At 37.9% G+C, this 24,568-nt stretch overlaps 2 protein-coding genes and 1 non-coding gene across 4 annotated transcripts; 2 read left to right on the top strand and 1 right to left on the bottom strand.

The window, feature by feature from the left end:
• The first annotated feature begins 4,676 nt into the window (after window positions 1-4,676).
• crhb (corticotropin releasing hormone b) lies at window positions 4,677-6,229 on the top strand. Its single transcript, XM_055037635.1, has 2 exons — window positions 4,677-4,885; window positions 5,261-6,229. The coding sequence occupies exon 2, from the start codon at window positions 5,282-5,284 to the stop codon at window positions 5,807-5,809; it is 528 nt and encodes a 175-aa protein (XP_054893610.1). The 5' UTR covers window positions 4,677-4,885; window positions 5,261-5,281; the 3' UTR covers window positions 5,810-6,229.
• Window positions 6,230-7,805: 1,576 nt separating this feature from the next.
• trim55b (tripartite motif containing 55b) lies at window positions 7,806-13,971 on the bottom strand. Of its 2 annotated transcripts, none has more exons than XM_055037923.1 (8): window positions 13,693-13,971; window positions 13,074-13,243; window positions 11,936-12,116; window positions 11,315-11,410; window positions 9,191-9,424; window positions 9,077-9,099; window positions 8,606-8,730; window positions 7,806-8,516 (listed from the first exon to the last, which is right to left on the bottom strand). In XM_055037923.1, the coding sequence occupies exons 1-8, from the start codon at window positions 13,810-13,812 to the stop codon at window positions 8,356-8,358; spliced, it is 1,110 nt and encodes a 369-aa protein (XP_054893898.1). In that variant the 5' UTR covers window positions 13,813-13,971; the 3' UTR covers window positions 7,806-8,355. The 2 variants fall into 2 exon arrangements, with proteins under 2 accessions (XP_054893898.1, XP_054893897.1); XM_055037922.1 differs by having other exon boundaries at window positions 11,936-12,119; window positions 13,693-13,970.
• A 1,261-nt stretch (window positions 13,972-15,232) lies between these two features.
• trnay-gua (transfer RNA tyrosine (anticodon GUA)) lies at window positions 15,233-15,318 on the top strand. The gene is given in 2 exon segments: window positions 15,233-15,269; window positions 15,283-15,318. It is a non-coding gene; the product is annotated as a tRNA-Tyr (tRNA).
• Window positions 15,319-24,568: the final 9,250 nt, after the last annotated feature.

Raw genomic sequence — 24,568 nt, 5'->3', positions numbered from 1 at the left:
CGTTAAAGCGACCACATTTACCACAGATATCATCCTTGTGTTGTACACAATAAAACTGGTCCCGAAAGACTCCAACATTTAATCCTTTTTCGGTAACCTTTTATAAAACTGACACATATGGTCTCAAAATTACTGCAACCTTTATAAAATAAAAACCACCATTTTAAAGGCTTTTTTAAAAAAATTGATTGTTGTCTTTTTGGGAGCCGGAAGGTGAAAAACACCAAAACACATGTAGCAAAATGGTAAAGTAAAGACAAAAGGCATTGTCTTTGCTTGGTTTTTTATTTTAAAAACGGCCCTGAAAAATGACAATGAGTGTCCTCGCTTACAATCGCTTTTTTAAATCCCTTTTTATTTAAACTTAAGATTGATGTTTAGTTTTAAATAACTTTCATTTAGATTGTAAAACGAAACAATTCTTGCTGTCCTTACATTTTCAAAAATAAAATACATATGTTTTTTTGTTTTAGCTCAATGCCTCCTCTGAGTATTAATGTGAAATAATTCAAAATCTTATAATTAGACTAGAAATTGTGGTTTTAAGTGGAAACAAAGTATTGTTTTTTTCCCCCCCAGGCATTAATTTTCCTTTTACAACCTTTGTGCAACAGGATAGGCAGTTGGTATTGACAAAATATCAAGGAAACTTCAGACATCTGACCTACATGATAGGCTGTTAGAGGCTGGATAGCCTGCAGTAACACTGACTCGCTACAGACAGTTCTGGTTCTGATAAGGGATGTGCACAAACTGCTGAGCTGTGTGCAAATTTACAACAGGAACAAAAGAAAACGCGCTGCTGCAAAACTATTTAGTTTGAAATCCTCTTTGCACTGTTAAGCTCTGTAACAACATAATATGTAAAAAAAAATCCATCAGTTTAATAACTTAATCAGTCTTAAGAACGTCTTAATGTATTTTTGTTATGTTGTTATTATCATTACTGAAAGAAGAATCAAGACATTTGTCTTGAAGAATTTAATTCATAAAGCATCAACTAGTATCTTTTCGTTAATTATTGCCTGGGGATAGTCATATTTAATCTTAGTCTAATTTTGGGATGAGGTTTCTTTAAAGGGCTTTTTTAAAATTCCCTTAAAGCTTCACATTTGCTGTTTTCCAGCAGATTTCCTGGTTTCTGGTTTAGATGTGAGCTCTGTTCAGACAGAAACACCTTTAGAGCTGAACAGAGATTGACTGTGGAGGAAAAACCATAAATCAGGAATGCAAGTGGTTTCTAGAAAAGAACCACTGGCAAGTTAGTGCCTAAGTTATGTAGGCACTAACTTTTTACTGTTCACCCCGTATGTCAGAGTGATTTCTCAACAACCGAGCCTCGTCCTTTTCCCCACTCACAAGCTTGCTTTGCTTTGTCTGACCTTCTCTTTTAATGTACTTTTTTAATTTGGTCAATTAGGAACAGGTAGATATAGACAAGCATGGTGTGGGATTTTGCTTCATTTAAATTTTTAGTAAATTGTTAATTTCCCTCAGATTTTTAGAAAACTACATCTGCTTGATGAATGTTATGCTAAACATCCTGGAAAGGTCAATAACTCATCTTTCTATAAATCAATTAATGTCTTTATTGACAGATTATGAGACTGGTTCGATTTTTAATCGTCAGTGATTCGTTCATTCTTCACTAGAATGACCGTAGTTTAATATGAATTAAATCAGTCACAAGCTGTACATGACAAGATAAAGGTTTGGTTTATTACCAAACCTTTATAACAGGTAAATTATATTTCAGGAAAATGCTCCATGTGTTTTTTTTGTAATAAAAAAAGGTCAAGTGTTGTGCTAAAAGTTATATGACTGGTCTATAAACCAGAGGGACACCTGAGCTCAGGTAATGTCAAGTATCAACTCCCCTTTCACAGTCACTATATGCACTTCAGCACAAAGAGTGGCTGGTTAACTAAAGTGTTATTACAAAAAGCCAAGCACGGCGTTGGAAATATTCAGTAAAACACGACTGAATTCAGGTGGGAATGCATCCGAAGTGAATAGCACTTGTTCTTGCATTAAATCAGACACAGAAAGGCAAATGACAGATTAATAAAAAAGTCGCTTTCAGAAACTAAATTTGGAGATTTTCCTTTGTAAATTTGATTGTTAGGAATAAATTAAGCTAAAAAAGAAGAAAAAAACCCCAAAAAACATTCCTATTTACCCTATTCCTCCCTTGGATCACCAAAGCATTTTTCTAACACAATCATCTAAGAGACTCCCTCTAACTGAGGAAACAAAGGGATAAAAATTTAATCCTGAGTTTCCGGCACAGGGTGTGACAGGAGAGGATTTTTGTCGCAGTGATCAGTCCATGGACAGTGATTTGAAAATGAGGTGACATGAGATGTCCACAAGCAGCCCCTCCCTCATCTTTCAGTGTTTTATTTGTGTCAGGGAACATGTGTTTTTTTTCCTGATGGGACTTGACAACAACCCCTTGAGCATGTAGATTGACAAAGTGAGGAAACTGTATGAAAAACAGTTTTACATAAAAGCAGGGGTTTCGCTATTTGCCGGACTGAAACAGAGAGGTCTGAGTAAACAAATCTAACAAGGAAAAACAACAGGAATGATGTTAGCTGAGCAAGTTTTGCTCGGCTGCCAGGAGATTATTATTAATTAATCTCTGAAGCACTGAAAGCCAATTTCTAAACAATCCCAAATTAGTCACTTCATGAAGAGAAACATTATTTACAATCAGGAAACTTTTTGGATGTCATCAGGAATTAACGTCCCAGTAAATCTGCCAGGAGATTATTATTAGTTACATTAGTACATGCTTGTGGGGTGTGATTTGGAAAAAAATTGAAAAATATAGAGTGAATATGAATTCAATCAAATCTAGTTGCATGTCTTTTACCAGACTAGAGCCCGACATTTACGTGCATTTCTCCTTTTACAAACAGCTCATGCTCAGTCAGATTGGACGAAACAACATCAGTAAAAATCAGTTTTATAGTTTGGTGAAAGCGGACTTTATTCTTTTACATTGTGCATTTTTTGGAAGCAGTTTGTTATCTGTAAATAAAACAAGCTACCCAGGTGACAACCATTGCTCCTATTGGACAGAAATGATCACAAACCCAGGAAGGGAAACTATTATTACAATTGGTCAAAAGCAGCTAATTCAATGGAGGTTTAGTGACGTGATATTTCTAATTCTGGACGAAACAGAGCAGCAAGATGCTCTGCTAAGTAGAAAGTGGTGGATTGCACAGAATAATTTCTGTATAATCAGTACTTGCATAAGCTGTGATAGCAACACCGAACACCTCTTTTTACCCATAATTCCCAGCGATGGTGGTTCATGAAGCTCCAAAAAGACGCCCACATCCTGTAATTGGTTCAGATCAAGGCTGGTCTGTATTCACTCCAGAAGCGAACAGAGTTCATCTGTAAGCAGACATCAGAAAGTGAGTCTCAGTTCAGTTCTGGGTTTGTTTGATTGTATTTACAGGTGAGCAATAGGTCAGCACCGGGAAAACAACAAAATACAGCCAAAATTAAATTTAGGTCAGCACTTTGACTAGACCATTCAAATCAATGAACAAACTTTAATCTGAAGCCTAGACTTAAGACATTGCCCTGCCTTAAGCCTATTTCAGCTTCCCATAAACTCTAACTTTCTCCACAGCATAATGCAAATTTGTGCAGTACTTTGTGTTGATCTGTCATATGGAAATCTTGACTTGTGCTACACGTACAAAAAAAAAAAAAAAAAAAAAAATCATAGTTTCTCCACAATTCTGTCACAGATTGGCTGTTTCTCCTTGAAAGCACAGAGTCCATTGAATCACTTTAACCCCTGCATATATGTCTGGAACATAATTTTCCTGATCAAAATGTCTGGGTTATTCTTTAGAAATAATGGGAAAAGTTACATCACATTGTTAAGGTGACTTGCAAAAAGGATTACTTTTTGCTGAAGAAAAAAAGTGCCAACTTTTTCCAACTCTTTGCACACTCTACCATTAGCAACCGGGTCGAATCAGCAGAAGTGTTACAACATAAGTATAACACATAAGTGTTACACAGCAACACTTCAGAATGAAAATATTTAACATGCAAGGCGAAGCTCCACATTTTAAAAGCGATTTTTGGTGGCAGGGCCCCCCCTCTAAAACAAGGTGGAGAGGTGGTGACGTACATATGTGCAGCAGCAATGAATCACTGGAGCCAATGTCTCTCTGTGAGCCTGAGGTGTTTGCAAATGCACATTCATTAATTGCAGCTCAGGTCAATTGAGGAACTGCTTTAGAGTCATTATTTTAGTGAGAAATAACTCAGTTTGAACGCACCTGTTATATAGCAGGTGTTCGCTTTCAGGATATTTCCATCCATGCAAAAACGTTCGATTAAAAAAAAAAGAAGCAGCAACCAGTTAACTAAACGTTGAATTAATTAGATGGTTATTAAAAAACATCATACCCAATTTAGAGCTTCTATAGATCCAACATTTCCATTAACTTCTAAGCGAAGTGCTCTCAGGATTTTCAACTAACCCTTTCCAGTGAAAAATGCCGGTAGGTGTGGCACCTATTTAGGCCTGATCTTCACGCGCAGAGGGGGGAGGTAGATGCGCGCGCGCGCGAGCGCAAGCTCATGTATGACTCATCCCATCCGAACTAAAGCACTTTGTCAGAGGCGTCCATTCACGTTCAACCCCTGCGAGGACGCGCAGAATCAATGTGGGGCTCGCAGCAACGCGCTTGTAGTGACGGCGGCTATATATAAGTCCATTCAGCATCTCTTCTCCCTTTAAGTAACTATATACTTGTCTCTTCGGAGAAGTGAAGGAGGGCGGCATTTCGCCAACAATACCTGGCAACCTTCGAGGCTGTAGACTTCTGGACTACCTGTACTGAAGGTAAAGAAATTCTTATGAGTTTTTTTTTCTTCTGCTTAATACTTAACTTGGTATGTTTTATATTCTTGCTTAAAACAAAGATAGATGCCTGTCAACTCATTACTTCTGAATTTGTTTGATTCTTTTTGAATTTTTAACAGTAGAAAATCTTAACCAATCGAGGTTACGCATAGATTTAAAAAAAAACTTGATTATTTATTTACTTTAACATGAGAATGTATGATTCTTATTTAGGTAGAAATTATTCAAAAATGATAGACACGTTAATTGGGACTCCAATGGCTGTTTTCAGGTGTGTTTTCCGTGCGTAATTGTCTCTTTACGCAGCAAACAGGAATCCTAAGTGTGTTTTTTCCCCCTTTTCCCTCTTTCCAGATTTCCAGCTGAAATCCTGACATGAAGCTCAATTTATTCGGCACCACCGTTATTCTGCTCGTTGCCTTCTTACCGCGCTACGAATGTCGGGCTATTGAAAGCCCAGGCGGTCCCCTGCGCATCCCCGCTCTCCAAAGCCAAAACTCCGAACAGCAGCAGCGGCAGCAGCAGGAGCAGCAGCAGCAGTCTGGTCCCATTCTGGAGCGCCTCGGAGAGGAGTACTTCATCCGGCTGGGAAACGGGGACTCTAACTCTTTCCCATCCTTGTACTATCCCGGCGGATCCCCATCCATCTTCAACAGAGCGCAGCAGCTCCAGCTGACGCGGCGCCTCTTGCAGGGGAAAGTTGGCAACATCAGAGCGCTCATAGGTGGCTTCGCCGACCGCGGGGACGAGTCGATGGAGAGGGGGAGGAGGTCCGAAGACCCACCGATATCCCTGGACCTGACCTTCCACCTGCTGCGGGAGATGATGGAGATGTCCAAGGCGGAACAGCTGGCCCAGCAGGCGCAGAACAACAGAAGGATGATGGAGCTGTTTGGGAAATGAAACCATCTCTCCAGCCCGCCAAAGATCTCAGTTCCCTCTGTTTATCTTTTATTTGATTTGATTTTTTTTGTGTTCTGCATTTATTAGCACAAAAACATGCTGTGTGCAATATAGTGCTGCTTTATCACGCTATAATTTATAGCTTTCACCTAAAAATGATGAAGCGTAAACGGGCTGGACTGGTCCGGTTATACCTTGCCATTTTGATGTTGGTGTCAAATTTGTAGAGTTTCAGAAGACGCACTTTTCTTTTCGTTCAAATATAAATTTGTATTTTGTTTTAGATTATGAACCGCTGTATTTATGATATTTATGTTTGTTAATAAACTTACGTGCAACCAGACATTTTTTTTTCTGTTGTGCAACGACACGTCTTATATTTATATTTTTTAAATAAAAAATAAACAAATGCAAAGCTTACACTTCTCTGTCAACATCCTTGCAGGAGTAAACTGAAGCTCCAACCAATTGTCAAGATTTTAGACATGTGCAGCTTGAATGGTAAAACTAAATTATACGGATTAAAAAGTAAAACCAAGACACAAGCAAAAAGGCAACACATTTTCAGATGCGTGGGAGCTCCTGCAGGTGGAAACAGTAGGGTAATTCCCTCTGCAACCTCAAGAGGCACTTCTCATTATACCATCAAGAAGCAACCTTAGCTCAGATATGTACCACTAATGAATGCTAAGCACAATATGTGTGCCTCTATGGTGATCTCTGACCTTAAAGAGGCAGGATACACTGAACAAGGTCTGTGCACTGAGTGACTCATCCCTTACAGCTCACGTATCCGCTGCACTGGGCCCATTTGTAAAGGATCCAACTCACTGACTGATGCTGTGCAGTGATTAGATGCAGCGCATCTAATGGACTATCTCGGAAGTGAAGCTATGTCAAGGTGAGACCACAAAGAGCCTTTGCAGTCTTGAGACGCGAGCACAAGCTGGACTGCCGTATAATCCCTTGAGCTGGCTTGGAGGTGGGTCACGAGAAAATTCAGACAGAAATTCCAGCTGAACAAGGTTACTTAGTGACAGACAAAACAATCAAATAAGTAATGCAGGTGTAGCTCAATAAATCAGAACATTGTGAAAAAGTTCTTTTAATATTGCAATTCAAAAAGTTTAACTTATTATGAAGAGTGAAATATAAAAAGTGTCTATTTTGCTAAATTGCTTATTGAGGCTCACAGCTAACTAAAACGCAGCATTTAGTTTCTCGTAAAATTGGAAAATGTCAAAATTGGAGCAAAATGAAGAATTTTTAACACATAAATGTTGGCCTGCTGAAAGTAACGTGCTGCACATTATAAATCATCAGTATTTGGTTGCGTCTGCATTAGCATGCATTGGGGTGAAGATTAGCTGAGCCACTTGGTACTTGTAGGTTCCAAATCCTGCTGGAAAATGAAATCAGCATCTATAGCTTATCAGCAGAGGAAAATATGAACTCAAAAAAAAATTCCTGATTTTGTGATGCGGTGAACAAATACCAAATCATCACTGATTGTGGAAACACCACACTGAACCTCAAGCAATTTAGATTTTGTGCCGCTTTAATCTTCCACAAAACTCCTGAACCCTCATTTCTTTCTGGGGGCTTAAAGAAATTTGTTAAGCTGCAGATCATATCATGGGTACGTCTGAGTATGGGCTTTTCTTCACAGTTAAAACTGCAGTTATTCTTGTTGCTTATGCAACTTTTTCTTCCACACTTTTTCCTTTTACTCAGTTTTCCATTAATTTCTTTGGAAGCAAGACTCTGAACAACCTCATTCTTATGTAATAATTTTCTCTTTTGGCCTTAAAAAAGATTTTTTGTTTTTTTATTTTTTTGCTGAATGCTACAATCATCAAAATTGACACAAATAACTTGAAATATATCACTCTGTGTGTAATGAGTGCAAATTTGTTTTGAAGTGAATTACGAAAGTATATTCTCATGTAATTAGATGCACATGTAAATGCTACAATAAGAAATTTGAAGTACAGTGTCAGTAGTAAAGTGTTAAATACATTTTAATTTCACAACATATGAATAACAAAATGGCAAAAATGACATTAAATATTTGAAAACATCCATGTGCTATGTGACCAAAAACAAATAAATGGGCAGTACAACACTGAAATGTATTTTTCTTCACTTTTCTGCTGCCCACATATCTGCCATAAAAACAACACGGAAGGAGCAAAAAAGAGAGCGAACCAATTTTCTTCTTGCGCCTAATTATGTACTTTAACAGTGATTTGTTAAAGGTCAGCGGCTTTAAAAACGTATCTCATTTCTGGACATTGCCAGTAGCAACCCAACGCCTATCAAAAATGAGCTGAACAGAGGAATTAAAACATATAAATATGATGCAAAGAAATAAGACTAATTTTTCTGATTGTCTTCCTCCTTTAGCTTCAAATCAGACGTTTCCTTTCTTCCAGACCTAAAAATTGCTCTTGCATTTTTTCGCCCAATCACAACTGATCAGAAATCAACATGAAGCAGCAGCAGCAGCTCTCCAGCTGCTCGTTAAGGTGGATGTTTTGTACCAGTTAGGTGGAAGGAGTGCTCCTGGTTGGGCTCACGGAGGGGTTTATTTGTGGGGGAGCGTTGGGCTGTGCAGGGGGGGCTGAAACCGCAGCCCCTCCAGAAACAGTCCGTGCTCCTTCTCCCGCCTCTCCGTCTCCTTCCTCTTCGGTCTCGTCGTCGTCGTCTGTGAAAACAAAGTGAGTGAGGTTCAGACAAAACGCAGGTAAGCAAAGGAGAAGAGATGCACCTCGTGAATAATCTACATCCCTTCACCTCGGATGAAGTCGAGGCTGCTGAGAGCCTTGCGTTCTCTTCTGAAGTCGACTTTGTAGTGATCCATTTTCTCATAGCCGCGCTCAACTTTGTCCAAGTGTGCCGTACTGGAAGCGTCTTCGATTCTGAGGGCAGTTATTTAAAATAGCACACCCATTGACTAGATTCCAGCGTCAAACGCTCAAAGTAACATGTCTCGAAGTGTATTTATACATTTGTGAATTTCTGCACTTTCTGTGGATTATTTCAGGATGCCTCAGCTCTAGATAGGGATTTGCAACATTTCGCAGAATTATTTTTCACATCAGAGAGAAGGTGTGAATTAGCTGCGTTTGGGTGCAAGAGCAGATGTGAATGTGGTGAATCATTCACGAGAAAATCAATGGAAAAGTTTTAAAACCACAGGAGCACACGAAATGAAGTCGTTGGCCTTGCAGTTGTATAACAATACTAATGTAAGCAAGTACTCACTTTTTAAGGAGATCCCTTACATTCTGGAAGAGACAAAAAAATTCACATTGTTAGATGATAAAGGCAGAGTTTATTTTGAACGGGCCAAGTTTGAAGTCAACTCATTGTCCTGACCTGAAGGAAAAGAGCCATTTCTGTCTCCTCCATAGTCTGAATCCCCCTCTCCACGGTCTTGCAGCTCTCCTCAAGATGGTCTCCGTACTTCTTTGTGAGGCTCTGGATGTAATTTACCTTCTCTTCCTGCTCGGCCGTCACTTTCTGACTCATCTGCCTCTTCTTCTCCTCCAGCACGGAGTAGAGATGGTCAAACTTCTCGCACACCTTCATTTTCTGCCTCCGTCCGTTCTCCTGGGGTTGGGAGAGAGAGACAGGGGGAGAAAAAAAAGAGACATAGGAACATGTGCGATGGAAAATTCAATCCATATTAATAATTCAGGTTAGCTGAGAGAGTGTATGCAAATGTAATTTGTGGGAGAAAACAGCTTTAAATATTGAAAATCAAAGACACTTGCAGCTAGGTTTATTTTAAATATTTTGAGTTTTTTGTTTTTATTTACATTTCCTTGGAAAAGTATTTATTCTCTTTCAACCTTGGTATAGTTTGCCCAGCATTAATGTTTCATTTATTTATTTTTTACATGCCTAGAGACTAAAATGTTGCTTCCTGTAGAGCAAGTCATGTTAGTTTTTTCACAGTAATTTGGATTTTACTAGCTGAGTTAGTTTGCTGATTAAAGTTCTTAAGTGCAAGGCTAAATTTACTTTAATAATTTCTTGTTGGTTTGGCTACTGTTTTCCTGAAAATCGTAATTTTGATCTAAAGTACTAGTTTTATTACCAACTGCTCCAGGCAACTATTTAGTCAGAGTTAACTTAACAAACTAGGATTAGAACATGGTTTTTACTGTATATATAATACAAATAATACACAACTTTGTGCATTATTTGGTTTTTTAATTTATTTTAAACATAAATTTAAAAGCAAATGTGATCACTTAGTAATGCCACTGACACAAACAAACTGTTATTTTGCATAAACTGCAGAACCTTTAACATTATGAATACATTTGGCTCATTAAATGTGTTCAAAGTACATAATTTTATGCCTTATTTTATTTATTTTTTTACATGTTGTATTCCTAATAACATGCATTTGATGACACAACTTTGAATTTCTCCATGTCTTGGTAAGTTTGCAGTTGTGTAATACTCTTTCTATTTATGGATGATGGATTGAATGTTACTCAGTGACACGTTGACTAATGTTCTCTAACACACATCTAAAGCCTTTAAGGAACATATGTATTTGTACAGATAACACATTTTTAACAGGTGGACTCTTTTTTTCCTCATTAAATGATTTCTGAATGGTAAATTGAATAAATTCAGACTGTGCTTTTGAACTCAGACTAAACCCTCAAAGCACTTTTCAAAACTCTGCAGCCAAATCTGCAGAGTAAAAGGCAATTTGAGGTTAAGAGCCTTGCCGAGGGGCACATCAACATGTTGCAGACGAAAACGATGAAATTTAAGATGACAAGTTTATGAATGGAAGACGACCACTCTTTTTATTCATTCAACAACCTGAAGCTCTACTGGCTCTGACTTCATAATATTAGAGTGAAATGGGCTGAATACAAATGCACATCATACATTTCAGATTTTTATTAGCTTAACCAGAAGTTTACGGTGGTTTATTACATCAAATCCCAGTAAAACAAAATGAAGGCTGTTTCTCTTATGACGAAATGTGGAAGGGTTTAAGCAGTGCGATTAGTTTTGTAAGGCACTGAAAAGACAGTAAACCTCCTTCCTTACGCGATATCTGAACGCGAAAGATGACACATGGGAAACTGGAACCAATCCAGCTTTCTCTGAGCTAAATCTGATTGTCACATATAAATCAGAGGAAAGCTGCCTGTCCTCTCCATCTATTAGCCTGCTTGTTTTGTTGTCCGTGCTACAGGGGCAGACCAGAAATCAGGTGTTTGAGGCACAGGGGAAAAAAAGGAAAATGAATGAATGCAGGGAGGGAACAGAACACAGTGGCACTGAAAATACCAATTTTCCTCTCTCTCCTTTTGTGTAAATTCCACAGAGGCATGCTGAAAAAAGCGAAAAGAGTGCCAGTGACAAGGGCACATTACACCAGTTTGTAAGTCTCTACAGGTGGGTTAGTGCATGCACAGGTTGAAGCCCACTGTGAGCAGCTGGACGCTGCATTCGCTCCACACTGACCTCTATGACACGACAGGCTTCATCGAGCTGGCTAATGATGCCTTGGATCCTGTCGTTGTTCCCAACCATCATGGCTATCCCGTCACTCAGCTCGGACTGGAGACAAAGGCAAGACGGGAGGGATTGTCGACTGAAATCGGGGACACTTAAAACCAGATGCTGATACACGCGACATAAAATGGCTTACACAAATTTGGGTTGCTATGTCTGTAAATAATTTCCTAAAGCCAAAGATGTTCACAATGGAGGCTCACCTGTGACTCTCCTACCCTGTATATAACATAGGTATCAAAATTGATCCTCAAAATGGAGGGTGACCCTAAATATTGCTCCAAATTAGTTAGAAAGTAACCTAGAACAGCAAAGTTAATGTTTTGGTGCGACCAGGTGAGCCCAGAGCGATGTGAATTCACAGAGTTCTGTTACTTTCACCCAAGTATTACAGGTAACTTTAGCAAATATTGAGGCGATGTAATCTTCAGAATTTGAAGAAAGTCATAAATATCCATTAAATATTGTGTGTAGCTTCACAGCGTGTGTGTACATTTCTGGTTTCAACTGTACTCATAAAAATTATTGTGACGAAGGTTTTTAGATGATCAAAAACCTCCAAGCTCTCACCCTCTTTGTCTCGTAGACAGTACCCAGGGGCGCCACCTCGCAGTCTTTGTGGGCTCCGAACACCTTACACATGGAGCATGTGGGCACGCCGTGGGTTACACAGAAAATGTTGATCTTTTCGTCCTCGTGAACGTCGCACATGGGCGTTTCCTCCTTCCTCTCCTGTGTTGGCCTGCTGCTGCTGCTGAGGTGTGAGGAAAACAGCAACACCTTTCTGTCATTTCACTGCATACTGATGTGACATGTGACATTGTTTTGATAATGTCACTGTTACACACCTCGGCAGATTATCGACGAGCCGTCAGCCACTTTTTTTCCCGCCGTTAACGCATGCAATGTCAACAAGGTAATCGATATAGCTGGATGCTGATCAGTGCACAGGAGTGGATGTGAGAGCATTTCTACTGTAATAAGAAAGCTCATTCCTATGATACCATAAAACGATCAAAGATTTTATTTTCTAAAACTAGGTCACAATCTCTTTACTTTGTCTTAAGTGAAACATCTGGAATCTATGAATTAGAGTTTTGTAGGTTTTATGCCATTTACACCTTTTGGCTATTCAGTAGCAAATGTTAAGCAAACTTTTGAAATGTTATAAATTAGAAAAGAAAGGAAAATATGAATTAGGGTTGTTTTAATCTTCTAGTTTGGAGTGAATCAACCAGGCTACACAGAGCATGATATCAACAGAGTTTGACATAATAAATAAAATGTAGAGGTTGCAAACTAGCTCAAATCAAAAAATTTTTTTTATTTTTTTTACTGTTTCCATCAACCTTTTCTTATGTGATTCTTCTTTAAAAAAACAACAGTTGATGTAAAGTCAGCTAGTCACTGACAGAGCAGCTGTAGTTATCCTGTGATTCAGTTAAACTCCTGTGTAATTTATTTATCAGTTAATTGACTTTAGAAGGGAATCGGTTGGACTTATTTTTACTTAGAGATACAAAAGTAAAGGCGGTTGAAGATGAATGCACAACTTTCACATATAAACTGTTCGACAGTAGAAAACAATAAAACATTTTCCATTTATTTTAAGTGCAAACTTGTGTAAAACTATCATAAAATCATAGTAAAATACACTCAAATTTGTGGCTCTTGCATGACGACAGGCCTTGTATCTGCTTGGGCTCACCTGCTTGACTCCTGCTTGAACATATCAATAATATTCTCCACCAGCAGGTTTCTCTGCAGGCCGTAGACACCATGCCTGTCCAGAACCACCTCGTGTCTGCAGGACGGGCATCTGAAACGGCCTCCAGACGTCAGCGAACCACTTCTGGTTGGGAGATATGGGTTTGCAGCCTGGAAGCAAAAGCAATTCAGAATTTAATTTTAGTGTCTTAACAGGGATGCGATGGATAAATAGATCTCTTCAATGAACAGCTATGAAATGTTAATCTCAGAGATTAACAGGAAAGCAATACTGATGTGGAATCCATGCTGTGTAAAACTGCTAATTCCTTCATACGCTTTGAGAAGAGCAAATGCAAACAAATAATACTTTGGAACAATTTTAAAGAACTTGTACCTTTAATTTATTACATTAATAAGGTTTCAACAAAGCATATAAATATTTAAGTGCTCTCAAACTGGCAGTTCATTTGTCAAGTAGACACTAGCTTGTCTTAAAGATTTTAGGGAAGAACTTCAAAATATTAATATTCAGATGGCAGACATGAATAACAATGCCCCATAGTTGTCTTTTAGACTGATTTAAAGCAAAAATAAATAGATTGTATTTGTTTGCTTACCTGAAAAACATCATTGGCACATTTTCTGCACAGGTTGTGCTGGCAGGGTAGGATGACCACAGGCTTTGAAAACATTTCCAAGCATATGGGACATATCAGCTGCTTCTCCAAGTTGTCCATGGATCTAGCTTTTTAAACAATTTTAAACTGCACCTAAACACAATCAAACCACAGCTTTGGTAAAGGTTTGCGCAACAAAGAAAACCCGGTCAGACGCTGAGTCACACGATCAAGAGAAGAGGGTGTTCGGTCCAACCCAGTTGGTGTCAGTTCTTTTTTTAGTTTGGCTTGCCATTTTTACCTTGTCCATATTTGAAACAGAGCAGGTCAGTATTCAACAGCTGTCTAACAGCTTCTAAACCCGCCCTGTAGAGGGTGACAAAGTGATGTTGAAGTTAACTTTCTTCACCATAGAATGACAACTTTGCCCAATCTCTAAACCCACAAATCAAGATTTAATCTCCATATTGCCTTTTTTTTGGTTATATAAAAACTTTGGTTGTGAATATTGGAGCATATAAATAAACAGGTCACACAAGATGATCGGTGGTGTTGGAGAAACAGGTTTTTCAGAAAACAAGTTAATTCAGATGAAGTAGCTGCAAATCTCAAGAGTAGAAAAGAAGAGGGACTGGCCAAGTCTTGCTCAGAAACCGTGGTAAAGTTTAAAAAGAAGCGAAAAACTATATACGCAAGGTTCATATTAGATGACTAGTTTTCACAAAGAGAGTATCTCAAAACAATAAGTTGGAGCAGATGAAGACAACAGTAAAAGTTGATATTTAGTTATATTGGTTTGTTGTCTTTATATGCTTGATTCAGTCAGAGGGCAAAAGGTCATTCAATTGTTATAAAAAGCTATTTAAACTCAAATAAGTTAGCACATTTAAAATATTTATATATACCAAAAAATCTGGATTAAAATATGTCTTACAGCATGGAAAATTTAAGGAATGACACCACTGGTCTTTCTCTAAGTGCTGGGTAAAGATGACTTAAATGTTGGCAATTTAAGTTAAGCATCCAGTTAAAGTCTAAAACGTGTCTTAGCTGTTAGTAGGTTATTGTTGCATTTCATGTTGCCGTGAACATTGAATTTTGATAATAAAAAAAGCTTGCAGAATGCGGGCATCGATTCCGCTACCTATTTGACCTATTTGAAGAAAAAAATCTTTATTTATAATACAGGGGTTAACAAAATAGCAAGAGCTAGCTATAGCTGCTTTCCCTTTATGAATAAAATCATAAAATGGGCATTTCGAGCTGTTTAAATGTGAACAGTTTCCTGACAATAATCCTCAAAGGACCTGTGTTAGCTGTCCGCGGGATTCGTGAAGATTTAGGCAGCGAATTAGCTTATGCTAACTTATGTTAGCGACACGGAAGACCTATTAGGAAAAGCGCACTGACTCCGTAATTATCTCTTTGAAATGTAGTATTATAACGAGAGCGATAAACCAATAAGTCTTAAAAGCCATGTGAACCACTGGGACCACCATTCACACTTCCAATATTTTAAACCTTTTAGTGCTGACATCTCCCTTCGATAGCTCAGTTGGTAGAGCGGAGGACTGTAGTGGTTTCACGGAAATCCTTAGGTCGCTGGTTCGAATCCGGCTCGAAGGAGAGGGCATTCTTTTCTTACAATACTTTACATTTGTTTAAAATGCTGTGGTACGTATTTTAAACGAATGTAAAGTTTTACAAACCAGGATTGGGTACTTTGGTGTTGTTTGTTTACTGTGAAGCAAAACTTTTTTTTAAAATTAGTTTAGTGTCAATGTTTTATAAGAAAATTCATGATTTATTTCTAATAACCCCGACAATAGGCCAGGCACTGCTAGCAATGCGAATAAAGTGCAAGATGTATTTCCTGCAGAGTAGTTTTTTTTAAGGATGAGACACATTTCCACGTCCAGGATGTCCCATTATGGCTTAGATTTTTACTAATCTAAACTATAAACACAAAACCTTTTCTGTCATATTATATTTTCTTCCAAATATTTTCTCACATGTAGCTCACTGTTCAGAAGATCAAAAATATCTCCACTGAAAATGTTTTCCTTTTAGAGCCAAAGCGGTAATTCTGCTCCCATTTACCTTATTTTAAAAACTTCTCTCCTCCTGTCAATAACAGGGTGTCTTCACACAATAACTCTCCTTTTAAACCTTGCAATAATGTACAACATTTCAACTCTGCAGCCTTCAGTAAGGGAGCAAAGTAAACATTTTTAATCTGCAAACCAACTTTTATTGCTAACACTAACCTGGATAATTACAGCATGTAATTATGTAACATGTAACATGTTCTGCGTTGTTGATCAGCGTGCTAACTTATAAATGATCCCTGCTGTAAGCACCCCTACAAAAATCTAAATTAACGAAAGTTGTTGCCTGATTTGCTTGCTACTTGAGCTGACAACACACATTATCATTATTTGATGGACGTCTCAGTGGTGATAATTACCAGTTGTGGAGAGGACAGCATGCATCACAGTTGTTCGGAGGTATTTGTAGTTTGCTTATTGTTATTTGTCATTTCTGTGTAGATACATGCTCAGAATTGTAAGTGAGTGCTTAAAGTAATACATCTTTGCTTAAATATAATGACTGACATATATTAGAGCTACAGTGAATCAGTGTAGATCAAACCAAATACAGTTGTTAGAGTTGCCTAATTAAAGTTCTGAGCTAAATCCATTTGAGAATTCATGACAAATTCTTGATCATTTTAATTATGTATGTTTACTGATCGTCTTCAGTGTTTTTAGCTATTTTTTTTTGTTGACCTTTGTTCAGCAAATCATGTCAGATATTGTTTTTCAAATCTTTTATAACGAAGATTAATCACCTCACATGAAAGGCTGATTTTGTTCCCCTGCTTTTGACCCATCGGTGCATACCTAACATGCCATTTTCCTCTGACTAATGTAATAGGACATCCGCATGTTGCACCTCTGTTCCCTTTATAGTAAGGCCGCGTGGAAATGCATGCAGTGCTTTTCACACAGACGCATCAGAGTCAGTGAATCATGTTTAACCATTTTAGACAGATGTTGTTGAAAATAATGAATGTCTTTTTCTCCCCCCCCCCTCTTTCGCTCACTCCCTCTAATTTATTTCCCTTTGTTTTCATGAATTCATCCAGGGACACCAGAACGCAGGTGTGGAACCACAGCTCCAAGCATGTACCCAGTTAATGCCTCAAAGGTGGGAAAGCACAGAAAAACAGAAAAAAACCCCACCACTTTTAGATGCAGCTCTTGAACGCAAAAGCTAGCACTGTCTCATCTGATCTGTAAATCTGTTGAAATGTTGTTTTTTTTAGTTTTTTTTTTAAATGCTGTCTTCTTAATGCTTGCCATTTCATCTAAGTCCTCTCTTCAGTTTGAGTGCTTCTCATATGATGCACGATTACACATTAAGTTTCTTTTTGTGTTATTTTTGTGAAGCGTTGGGAACGCCAGTTTATTCAGCTTTAATCATTAATCTTTAAAAAGCCTGAACTGGTCTGATTACGTATTCATTAACAAGCGAGGACTGCTCCGGTCCTCACCATTTAGCTGACGCCTAAAAGGGAATTCGGATGAGATCAATTAGGGAGATGTTCTGGGTTGTGTTTGTGTGACTAAAGTGAATTCATAATTCTAAAGCCATTACTGACTGACTCATAATATTGCAGCGCCGGCTGGCAAAACTCCAATAAAGATTGACAAATTAAGAGCAGTATGGAGATTTCTTTAAAAGATGAAAGGCTAATATAAAAGCCAGACACTGCTGCCTTTGAAGCTGAAAGATGGCGCTTTAAAGAGCGCAGTGTGAAACTCCTTGCTCAGCGGTAATTTGAGGATGCATAGCAAAAGGGTCTGCAGGCACCTCCAAGTTACACAAGTGGAGGTTACACACATGTAGCGGCGCACAAGAAACTTGCTCACAACATAAAAGTGCACACGGGACGAGAAAAGGAAGCAAAAGCAAAGGGTGCCATCTGTTCTCTTGTCTGAATATTTCAGTTAAGAGGAAGTCAGATGGCAAGCAATTTAAAAAGTCTTTGTACAAGAGACAGAGAGAAACAGGATCTTTCTGTCCGAATTTGCAGAAGCTCAGTTTTGATTCTGGAAATTGGCTTTGAATTAAACCTGGATCTCTACATGTTTTCCACGCAGATATTAGAGATATGTGAGATCTGTGCACATTTTCGAACTCGTTGTATTTAGGCTCTTTTTTATTTGAATACCCCCAAAATTAAATTCCCTTCAAAGTGAATAAGTAGAATCCACTTGTGTGTAACATGTGCAACATTAGTGGTTAGGTTCACTCTCTTGCTGGGAGGTGATCATCCGCTCCACTTTTTAGTCCTCTGGATACTGGATACAGGGTTTCTTCCAGTTTGACATCGGGAATGCTGTGATGTGAGATGTTTGTTTCCCTTCATACGTACCACTTTCAAAAGTTAAATGTGGTCACATAGAATAGGAGTACCTTCCTCCCTTTCGGTCTGCAGAGACACATTGCTTGCAGCAAACTATAAACTGAACTTATGGTGTCGTCAACAATGAATTTCTTCTTGCCACTCTTCCAGAGAAGTTCAATGAGTGAAACACATGACTACTTGTTCTCATGTCAACAGATTATCCCACCTGAACTATGTCTCTGCTTCTCTTCCAGATTCACCATGGAGTTTCTTTCTGCTGCTCTGATTAATGTTGAGGTAGACAGCCGCCACCTTATTTGTACTTTTGCATTATCAAATGATGGACTGAACAGAGCAGCGTGGGAGTGAAGCTCTAGATATTGTTTTAAAATCTAATCTTGTTTTAAACTTCTCCACAACTTCCTCCTCGACTATGTTTTTTGGTCTTCTTTTCAAATAGACTCATACACAGAGATCTTATACAGCATAGCATTCGATTTATGCATCTGGATGAGAAATGTATATTGAATAGTTTTGTGTTAAAATTTGAAATATGAAGGAACCGAGTGGATAAAACAACAATAAAAGCAAAATACAAATAAAAAGGGAAGTACTGTAAATGCTAGTTTTAAATCAGCCACATTTTATTTGAAGTAAATGCAGTGAAAACTCTACGTTACTTGATGATTGTTCGTTTACTAAAAAGTGCAGTGCACTAAGCTATTATTTTATTCTTGTTGTTTTATATAATATATTAAACCAATTGCATATATGTATCTATATTATGCTAATACAGTGGATTGAGAAAACATCACATTTTTCTAACAGCAAAGTGGAAATCCTGCCACTTTGCTTCCCAAATGAATCAGATTTGATACAGCTCAACTACAGATGGATATTCAGACTGAGTTGTACTATGAATAATACATGAACCCTGAGTTCTGTTGGATAGCCAACATCATATTTAACATATGAAAACTTGACTTTAACAAAGTTGAACTCCTACATGGTACTTTATGTAACCCCATTGTCCATGACGTATGGACAATGAGGATGACGTAAAAAAGACGTCATTCTCCTTTAAAGGGCACCAGTCCAACTCCTGGGAGAAAACTGAGATGCACTCAGCAGATCGCCTTAAACTTAACTTCATTTAAACCACAAGATGTTTGGTTCTTTACTTCACAGGAAAGTGATAGAGGGATTTTATCACTATTCAGCCTGATATTTGCTTCCAATGGGCTGAAGCTACAGTTAACAGGATGGCTACAGTGCACACAACAGCTACAGTAAAGTTAAATTACACACATGTGGACTCCGTTTACCTCTGAAAGCAAATGGTTGTACTGAAATTCATTTTTTGTTATCAGAGTAAATGGGACTGAATGCAAACCTATATCAAACTTTTGAGAATTTTTTTGTGCGCAGAGCCGCGTTTCTGCAGCAACTCTGAAACAGACCTTGAATTTGATTTTATTTAATTTCCCTTTGGGATTAATAAAGTGTTTTTGAATTTGAATAGAGGGTTGGGATAATCGAATCACCTTCTCAGCTCCCCTCACTGTCCTCTACAGGGTCCTTTGGCAGCTAGAGTACTGCACTGGAATGCTGTATTTCAATATTTTAACTGGAGCAACCTGCAGAAAATCGGGATGTGGTAGGAAGTGATGTTGTTTCCTTTTCCTATCAAAGAACGGTTCCAGATGATCAGATATCTACAGTAAAGCAAAATTAATTAGAAAATGTGTAAGCTAAATCTCAATTAAGAGTGGTTCAAAAAATAAACTTCTGGTTTTGCAGAAGAAAAAAATTATTAGGCAAGTCAAACTTAAAACTTCAAAAGGTTTTAATATGTGAAAAGGATTCCATCTAGTGGTAGAAAAAGAGCAAGCTTTGTCAAGCAGGGTCACAACTGACTTAATGGCAGTTTTCACCTCCTTATTATCGTCCCGGGTTTTTGTTTGTCATCCATAGGTTTGTGTTGAAATAGGTCGGTTAACCTTACATCATGAGGGGAGTCCTGGTTGTTTCTTTGTGGCCCTTAGTTATCTAAATAAATTCAATCTGTGGGGAGGAAGAACATGAACCAGGGAAGTAAAGGGAGCACACATCGGCAGCTCAGATGGGAAAATCTACTGTCACTACTGTAAATCATGCAGGTAGCTAGTCTGCCCTTAATTGAAGAGTGGAAAGAAGAAAGCTATCATTTAAAAACAGTTTTAGGAAATCACAACTGCTGGTTTGCCACAAAATACAACCTCGCCGAGGTGACACAGGGTGCTGGCAGAATCATGCCAGCAGGCAAAATTAAGATCTAGTCAAAGTCAAAGTTTGCTTTCAATCATTTTTATGGGACATAGAAATTATTAAAAATGGTAACAACAGTAACTTGAGGCACACATCACCATTAAAAATAAAAAACTTATTGATGATGCAAAGAGAGCCGCCCAATGATGAGTGACTTCATGACCTAAGAATGAATATTAGCTTGACACTCATGGCATACGTAGTTTATGTGACAGAGACTGCTACTGTAATTGGGCCTTTTTCCCACTAGATGGCTCTGCAAGCAAAGAGTAACCACGGACTCTTTTTCTTCTATTTTTGCTTCAAATAAAACCTGACAATATGGCAAAAATAGACTAAAGAAATGATGTGGCACGGTTTAAAGAACAAATATTGAGACTATCAATGTGCACACATAAATGTGCTTCTCCATGAGAAATATGGCAAATTAGGGAGAACTATAATTTTGTGAATAACCATAGCATGAATCAATTACTTGTAAGTAGAAGTGGAGCCATTGTGAGGGTTGCACTGGGGAGCAGGGTAAACAGGTACTGAACCTGTGAAGGAAATCAGCAGCTCACCTGCATTTAACCTCTGGAGACCATTACTCAAGAGTTCATCATACCTGCTGCAAATGTGTTTCCCTTGGCATGTTCTGTGTGTTTGCACTACTGTGAATGGCAAAAGAGATAGTGGGGTAAATTAATTAACTCAACAGCTTCCTAAACAATTTCCCCCATGAGAGCTTGATGTAGAACGTGTAAAATATACACTGCTGTGTGCACGCTCCGAGGCAGGCGTAATACTGATTACCCAACAGATATCTGAAAGTGCAACTTCAGATTAGGCTCGTTAACATTGGATTTAAGGATTTCATAATTTTTCCAGGAATTTTGAAAATAGCTTCTTCTTAGCTGTTTGTATAACCTGAAAAGAAGTATTTACTGTCTTTTCACTCTGCTGGAACTTAGGGAGGGTTTAGAGATAAGAATGAAGCGCTCCTCTACTTTCAAGGTTTTGAAGGTCTTATCAACATCCTAAGAGTTACACTGCTGCTGATTGGAGCCAGACAGGCTGGTTCCCAAACTCCCAGTGAGAAACCTCAAGAAGGTAGTGACTCGCTGTCTAGTTAGAACAGACAGACAGAACAAACACTGTTTGTTATTCTCCATCTTAAAAGAAATTAATAAAGTGTTGTCTGAGTGAAAACCCCTGCTAGAGAGTTCCTTTTTAATTATTTTGTTCCATTTTAACAATTCAAGGCTATTCCACTTTTACAAGGTATGCAGCAAATGAACAGTTAGGCATGCAAAACCCTTTGTTACTTCCGTATATGCTTCTTTTTTGTAGTACTACTTATTCATCTAATACAAATAAAAACTTGCTTTTGTCATATGACATGTGAGAATGGTTTAAGAGGTCAAGCTTTAGAATTTAAAAATCTTTTTCTTAATGAAAAAAAAATTACACTTCATCGTCAGCATAAATGTCCTTTAATTTTGAGCTTTAATGATGCGCTTAATCCTCTCTTTTTCCACTGCAGCAACCTTACTTTGCATGCAATTTTAATTTTATATTTTTGTTTTTAACAAAAATATTGTTCCACAACTTCAACGTTTTTACTGGATTTTCTCAAATCTACAAATATTCCTAATCATCATAACAATTGCATAAACGTTCCTCAGTAAGTTGCACCTTTCTGTAGCTGCCCGCCAGGTCTGGGACTTCACCTTAATTGCCTGGTTTTCCAGAACGTACTCAGCTTTTAGACATGGTTCATAGACTTTTAGAGAATCTGAGGAAGTTCCAGAAACATAATTTTAGCCTGATTTTATTGAAATTCACCAACTTTTCATGCATTTTACCAAACTGTTAGCTTCACAAAAAGGAAAATGGTCAGCATGTTCAAGTATTTGTGTAAATTGAGTATTTTACTCAACTTTATTCATTTTTTTAAACCTAGATAAATGATTTCATTTTTAAAATTAGGATCATTTGTTTGACAAAACAATATATTTTTTAGCAACAAACATGTTTTGCGTAAAGAAAAAAGCCAAAAAAAAAAGAAACAAAAAACTTTATTGTAGAAGTAATTGTTGGTGGATGCTGCAAAGACAAGATACTTTAAAAATAAAATCATACAAAAATGGACAAATACATTATTTTACATTACTTGCCCTTAAATGTGGAGTGCAGTTCACTTGGGAGGATGATGGCCGACAGCCATATTCAGGGCCATGAAAATAGGGAGCATGAGGCTCATGCTTGTGCTGACATTGGCCCTGGATGGCTGTTGCCATGGTGCACTCATTGTCCCCAAACACATGGATATGGCAGGAGAAACCTTGAGTGAAAATGGTCATATTCTGAATGACTAATGCAATACTGGTGACACTTGGATGGTACAGGAAGGCAGCTATTTCTCTGGTGAAACAGATAATTATTGAAATCAAAAGGGTGCATGTAAAAAGTATAGGTAGGTATGAAAATAAATCAGTAAAAATAGTACAGTACCATTGCATTTACACAACAATTTTAAACAAAAAAAAGGGTTTAATATGACTTGATTTTGCATTTTTCTTCTGGTTCAGTTTTTGTGACTGGAGTTATTTACAAACAGCAGAATATGTTTTTCATTTAAGTAAAAGAAAAGTGTGTTAGGCAGCTGAGTTGCAGCTCCTAATGAGAAAAAAAACAACAGACTCATAGCATTCAAGCTGCATTTTTAAAACATAATTACATCAAAAAGAATGATAGATGGTGTTCCAAAGGTTTTCTCATCAACACCATCAGTGTCCTGAAAACAATGTGGGATCATTTTATTCCATGTCATAATTGTGCACATTGCATTACTCTGCCAAATAAAATGCTTTTGATCAAATCATGAGAACAATAGCAATAAAAAACATGATTAAAAACGTTAGACATTAAACACAATGATTCTAATGTGTCTTCAAAACATTTTGGTGTGCGAAAACACTGTAATGTTTACCAGTTGATATCTTAATTTTAAGACAATAAGATATTACAGAAGCTTCTTATCTGGCTTGAGAAGGAAAAAGAACTGGCCTGTTGCTCAGTGATCCAAAGTTCTCTTTCCTGACGAAAGTAAAGTTTGCATTTAATTGGGAAATCTATGTAATCTGGAGAAAGAGTGGAGAGGCAAAAAATTCACTTTGCTTGAAGTCCTGTGTAAAGTTTCCACAGTGAGTGATGATTTGGCTGCCATGTCATCTACTGGAGACCACAGTCAGAGCAGCTCTCTACTTGCACATTTTATAGCACGAGGTGTTATCCTTTGCAGAAAAAAATTATGGAGGGGTTGATTTAACTTTCCAGCAGGCACCTTCAAGCACTGCCAAAGGTACTAAAAGCTGGTTCAATGATCATGGTATTACTGAGCTTGATTGGTCAGCAAACCCGCCTGACATACACCCCACACAGAACTTAGAAGGTTTTGGAGAAGAAGAGAAGAAACACCAGATCTAAAGGTGCAGATGACCTGAAGGCCACCGTGAAAAAATCTGGGCTTTCATCACACCTCAGAAGAACCGTGGCATGCTGCATTAAAGCAGTAATTTTACAAAAGGAGAGAATAGAAATGGAAATGTTGTTAAGAAGCCTGACATTTCAGTTTAAAATATCCTTTTAGAAATGTATCCCATATTATATTCATATTTTCAGAGACACTGAATTTGAGGTATTCATTTCCTGTGAGCCATAATTATTAAAATGTCTAAATATTAAGGCTTGAAATGTTTCTCTCTATGTGGAATGAATGTATGCAACATGTGAGGTTTGGTTGACTGAAAAGGTAGTGAACATTTCGATGATATTCTTCCTTCTAAATGTGTCTTTATGGTTAAATTTGACATTTTTAGAAATCCACACACATACAACGAAATTGCCATAGCTTAACAGAGATGGAACATTTTGAAACGTTTGCTAAATTGTATTTCAGCTCCCAAGTAGTATGACTCATGAGAGAAAGGCAATCACAGGAAATAATGTGGACCGCAGCAGGGCAAGCCCCGTTGTGGAGGAATACCCTTGAGAAAGTCCACGCCGTCTGCAAATGACTGCTCATATAATTCTTGGGATCGCCCTGGCTCCACAGCCACTCACATGTGTCGTTGCATACAACCCTGAAACCATTATCCAATCACTGTTCGT

The sequence above is a fragment of the Poeciliopsis prolifica genome, unplaced genomic scaffold (assembly GCF_027474105.1).
Source record: "Poeciliopsis prolifica strain line A6 unplaced genomic scaffold, Auburn_PproV2 SCAFFOLD012, whole genome shotgun sequence".
NCBI lineage: Eukaryota > Metazoa > Chordata > Actinopteri > Cyprinodontiformes > Poeciliidae > Poeciliopsis > Poeciliopsis prolifica.
The sequence above is the reverse complement of the archived record's forward strand: the minus strand, read 5'-3'. Positions and strand labels throughout refer to the sequence as shown.

Excerpts from the sequence above, each read along its gene's own strand:
- trim55b (XM_055037922.1), bottom strand. The coding sequence starts at position 13,812 with ATGGACAACTTGGAGAAGCAGCTGATATGTCCCATATGCTTGGAAATG. Across the intron at positions 13,244-13,692 it reads GTGCCAATGATGTTTTTCAG|GCTGCAAACCCATATCTCCC; the intron begins GTAAGCAAACAA and ends TTTTGCTTCCAG. Across the intron at positions 11,411-11,935 it reads CTGTCTACGAGACAAAGAGG|TCCGAGCTGAGTGACGGGAT; the intron begins GTGAGAGCTTGG and ends CTTTGTCTCCAG.
- crhb (XM_055037635.1), top strand. The coding sequence starts at position 5,282 with ATGAAGCTCAATTTATTCGGCACCACCGTTATTCTGCTCGTTGCCTTC.